The sequence below is a fragment of the Daucus carota genome, chromosome 3 (assembly GCF_001625215.2).
Source record: "Daucus carota subsp. sativus chromosome 3, DH1 v3.0, whole genome shotgun sequence".
NCBI lineage: Eukaryota > Viridiplantae > Streptophyta > Magnoliopsida > Apiales > Apiaceae > Daucus > Daucus carota.
Window position 1 is genome coordinate 13,437,171 of NC_030383.2, and position 5,269 is coordinate 13,442,439.

Here is a 5,269-nt window from a genome sequence, read left to right on the forward strand (position 1 = left end):
TTAACAAAAAAAACTTCCCTTTTTCTTTGACAATAACAAAAACTTCTAAGACGCATAATTATCAAAGTCTTGATACATAAAACCAGCTTTTAGTCAAAATGTTGATTAAGTTGATAAGAAAACACAAAATCTATGCTTAATCAGCTTTAGAAGCAGTAGCAGCAGCTTGCCCACGAAGCCGACCAGTCCTCCTAGCAGCAATGAGACCAACCTTTTTACCAGGTGGTGCATCACGACGAACAGTACTGGCATGACCAATATGTTGGTGGTTACCACCACCATGAGGATGCTCAACAGGATTCATAGCAACACCACGAACCTTGGGCCAGCAGTTGCGTTTCACACGATACTTGTGATAAGCATTTCCGGCCTTAAGCATAGGCTTCTCAGTTCTTCCTCCACCAGCAACCTGGCCAATCATTGCACGGCAACCACTAGGAACAATTTTCTTGGAACCAGATGGAAGTTTGATCCTATTTAAGCAGACAAAAATGCAGTCCGGATAATTATGAAGCCAAATTAAAATACAAATGCTAATTCAACCAGAAAATTTTCATGCTAAACTACTGTTGTTAGCAAGATAAACATGTTCAGCTTTTAACATCTGGGAACAAAAAAAATTCAACTAGCAAGAACACAGTTTCAGACTGAGCCGAGGAAAGGCAACAGAATCAATTGGCAGGTCTAAGGAATCCCTTTTTTGCATTACATGACCAATAGTCTGAGAAATATAGTTTTTTGGAATTTTAAGAAACGTCATAATATAAACATTAAATTGATTTCAAACATTACTGAAGGTAATGATGACAAGATCTTCAAGTGTGTGATTGACAGAAAAGTAGATGCAGAACTATGAGTAGATAAGTACAGGTACTTCACCAGTTCTCTGCAGACCAATAGTTACGTAACAACAATGGGAACATTTAGATATTTCATTGAAATGAGAATCGGGAACGGGAATGAAGGGTATGGGAATGGGGTTAATGAGAATGGGAATGATATGAAATCTAGTTAGGAAATGATTTACCCATCTAATGGGATTGAGGTTCCCATTCAAAGCAACTGAATTTATAATGCAAACACTAACACATGGGATAAGGGTTCCGGTTCCCATTAACCGGGCTCATTAACCATGAACCAGATGTGCCCCAAAAGTTCCAATCAAATTTTTCTCTTCACTATTAAAGTACAACATTACCCGTCTAGTCCTCAAAAACCCAATTGCAAAGAAACAATATCAAGCAACATAGCATGAACTATCTGACTTTCCAATTAAAATAGTGATACTAGACCACAATTACAAAAATAGAAACTCAACAAATATTTCCTTTACATAGTACAACATTGTTCTCCGCAAAATACACTTATTCAACCTCTAATACAGTACTTGGCAGCAAATGGAAGAATAGTCAATTAGGAAGATCACAGTTTCTCATTCCAAAAAAGTAAAGCAAGGGAGAGCAAGATTTATATTGACAAGTGAATTTCTTTTAATAAGGAACCCTATTCAAAATATGTAACTATTAGAACAAGCTTAGCATGTGTTTCCAACATTAGTGATGCAACGACAACAGAATCTTCAAACTAGTGCCTTATTGTCAAATAAGCAGATCCAGTCCTCAGTTAATGAGGGATAGATAAACATTGCTCGGCAAAACAATAGTAACATGCAACATACTTTTTTGATAGATCCCTATGGTCTTGACTAAGGCATATCATTACCCCTTTAAATCATAATAAATACAACAACAATGAAACACGCTGGTCTCCACATAAATTAAAAGAAGATATCATTTTCTAGCAATGGTACTTGCATAACACATTCATAAATAAAGCAACACATTAAGCCTAAAAAACTAAAAAATATACACATATCAAGCGATATACAATAATGCATAAAAAACAATCAATCCATCATGCATTAATTTCTGTTTTAGCACAACAAAATTCACAGACAAATTGTCCACACAAAAACATTTTCAGCAAACAAATGCAAATTAACAATATACAAACGGTTTGGCTAGTGTGTGCCCATGGGCACATGCTAAGCGCGGAAATTTTTGTATTTGGGAGATTTTGATTGGTGTGGTTGGTGTATTTGCAGGGGGGTCCATCATTATCATGAGAAAGGAACCAATCAAAATGATCCAAGCACAAAATTTTCCGCGCTTAGCATGTGCCCATGGGCACACCATAGAAAAACCGATATACAAATCCAAAAATCCATATAAATTACAGCGTAAATATATTTCTAGTTTTAAAAATCATACCGAGAAGTTCCGTTATCAGGATTATGACTGATAACAATAGCGTAATCCCCAGAAGCTCTGGCAAGAGTACCGCGATCACCGACATGATGTTCGACATTGCAAACGACAGCACCCTCGGGAATGGATCGCAGAGGCAAAACATTACCAACCATGAGATTGGCCTTCTTCCCACAGAAAATGAACTGACCAGTATACATACCCTCTGCAGCTACGAACAGCTCCTTCTGATGCTTGTAACGGAATGGGTGCCTGAATGTCACCCGGGCAAGCGGAGCTCCACGACCCGGGTCATGGATAATCTCGGTCACCACGCCTTTCAAGTACCCATTTCTCTCGCCGAAATCGAGGCTCCGGAATCTGGCGGGTCCTTTGCGGTGGTGAGTGTGGGACTTGAATACACTCCCTGCTCCCTTACGTTGTGCCCTGATAACCCGACCCATTAAGATGTTGAGTGTGTACCGCCGCTGTGTAATTAGGGTTCCGAGACTGTAAGGGAAATGAGAAGTCAGCTGTAACGAGGGTTTTAGAGTTGTATTGAATGGGCCGAAAGTGATGAAAGAGGCCCATGCCTGTATGGTTCTTTTCCTTGGGCTCCTGGTCTAATTCATCCGGTCTGATCCATTGCTGAACACAATTCGATTGCATGGGGACATGTAGGGCTGAGCATTCGGTCGGTCCGGTGACCGAACTGAAAGAACCGAAAACCGAATTAGTAATTTTCCGGATCGAACCGGACCGAAATTATCTTACGGATCGAACCGGGATCGAACCAGAACCGAACCGAAATAATTTGGTTCGGTTCGGTTCTTTCTCTAAGAACCGATTTTTTTTGTTTTTTTGACATTCCAATTGCAAGAAAGAGGATTTTTGTCCTCCGCTGCATCTTCTGCCGGACTTTTCAGAGGCTTATACGAATTTCAACACTCCACACATATAGTACCTCTCTTTCTTTTACCAGAATCAACAACTCTTTTAATATCTTCAACCAAGCTCTAATCAGAAATGAGATGATTATTATCTAATTAAGAGAAAGGGATCCAGCAGTGGACTATTTGTAGCACCCATTAACACTAGAAACACTGACCTCTTCTCTACCGCCGCAAATGGTTGCTATTCTGGGAAACTATATGTTATAAACACGCTCGAGATACATGGATTCACAATTCACATAGAAATCAGATTATGTTTCAGCTGGAGTGAGGATTCTAGAATCGACTTATAACCTAAGAAGTAAGATATATTATTATTAACATATATTATATTTAATATATCAATATAAAAAGTTCGGTCTATTCGGTCCAGAACCGAATTTTTTTATAAAGGACCGGACCGAACCGAAATTTTATTCGGTCCGGATCGAAGAACCGAATAGACCAAAATTATGAAAATATTGGAACCAAACCGGACCGAATTTTTACGGTTCGGTTCGGCTTTTCGATTCCGGTTCGGTTTTGCTCACCCCTAGTGACATGGATAATACCAATAAACCGCTCCACAATGCGCAAGACTATTACTCCCTCCATGACTCCATCCCATAATAAATGTTTTCTTTTTTTTCAAATTTTTTTTCACGCATTTTCAAACTTATAAAAATCATATTTGTAGACATTATTTTCTCATATTTTTTATTTTATATTAAAATTTGAACTTCCTATTTATATACAAAACAAAAAATACGAAAAAATAATATCTACAAGTATGTTTTTTATAAACTTGAAAATGCGTAAAAAAAAATTGAAAGATAAGAAGACGTTTATTATGGGACGGATGGAATACCATTTGTTGTATTTTCACAGATGCATCAGGAATCGAAAACAACTCAACAATTCAATTCACCATGGTAAATCTATGGCTTCAAATACAAATCTTTTATCATTTTATTTAATCACATTAATTTGTATTTAGTTTGTATTTTAGTAGTTTGTATTGGAGTAGTACCATATATAAACTAACGTGATTAATAGAATGACAAGGGTTTTGAGATCATGAATGGTTTTCGAGATCGGCAAAATCCAAGTGGGTCCTAATAGAATCAGGATGGGGACTAGTGAGATTCTGGCAGACCCAAGCTTTGAGTCTTAAGACTATCTAGAGCATGTCCAAGGCCCGTGCAGGGTTTTGAAGAGGCTTTAGGAGGCCCGGACGGATTGAATTAGGACGAGGGTGAGTCCAAGATAGGTGATGATATATAGGAGTGAGTGATTCTGTTTCTCTTCATTCATATTATACTCCCTCCGTCTCTTTTCAGTTGTCACATTTTTATTTTTGTTGGTCAAATTGACTAACTTTTGACCAAATATTATAAGTCATCCTTTCATTATTTTAAAAAACTAAAAATTACATCTTAAAGTAGATAAAGTTATTTCCGGTGACATGTTTTTTTTAATCTTTTCAATTGATAAAAAATTAATAAATTTTAGTCAAACTTTGGTCAATTTAACCGGCACACAACCAAATGTGACAACTACAAAGAGACGGATGAGTAATTCTTATAATAACGATTTGTATTTGAATAATTACCGGGATAGGCCACCACTTTTTTTTTTGTTAAACTTATAGGCCACCACTTCAAAATAATACTCCAGCTATTAGCAGGTATATTCCAGCTATTCATATCTGAACTTTAGACTCATGTCATATGAATATAACAGTTCGAATTAACGCAAAGTAAGAAGCTACTTACAATCGAATTATAATTTTTAGTTTATATATGAATAATTTTTTTATATTTATGACTTATTGAGTTATTATGTATGAAAGTTTTTTTTTTTTGACAGAATTATGTATGAAAGTTAATATAATAATAAAATACTATAAACTGTATTCTAAAATGATCCTATAATTTTTTCGATAACGTCAAATTTTAAAATAAAAAACAAATCACTGATAAGTTGTTTCAAAAAAAAACAATCACTGATAAGTTGAATTATACTATTTTAACATAAACCGTACCAATAACCTTGCCAGAGAATCAGAGATCTATCTTTATTCTTTAGCCG

General features: G+C 36.2%; 1 protein-coding gene across 1 annotated transcript; it reads right to left on the minus strand.

Annotated features, from left to right (window-relative positions):
- On the minus strand, nt 1-2,840 carry LOC108215288 (large ribosomal subunit protein uL2x). Its single transcript, XM_017387719.2, has 2 exons — nt 2,271-2,840; nt 1-473 (listed from the first exon to the last, which is right to left on the minus strand). The coding sequence occupies exons 1-2, from the start codon at nt 2,708-2,710 to the stop codon at nt 137-139; spliced, it is 777 nt and encodes a 258-aa protein (XP_017243208.1). The 5' UTR covers nt 2,711-2,840; the 3' UTR covers nt 1-136.
- Between the last annotated feature and the right edge of the window lie 2,429 nt (nt 2,841-5,269).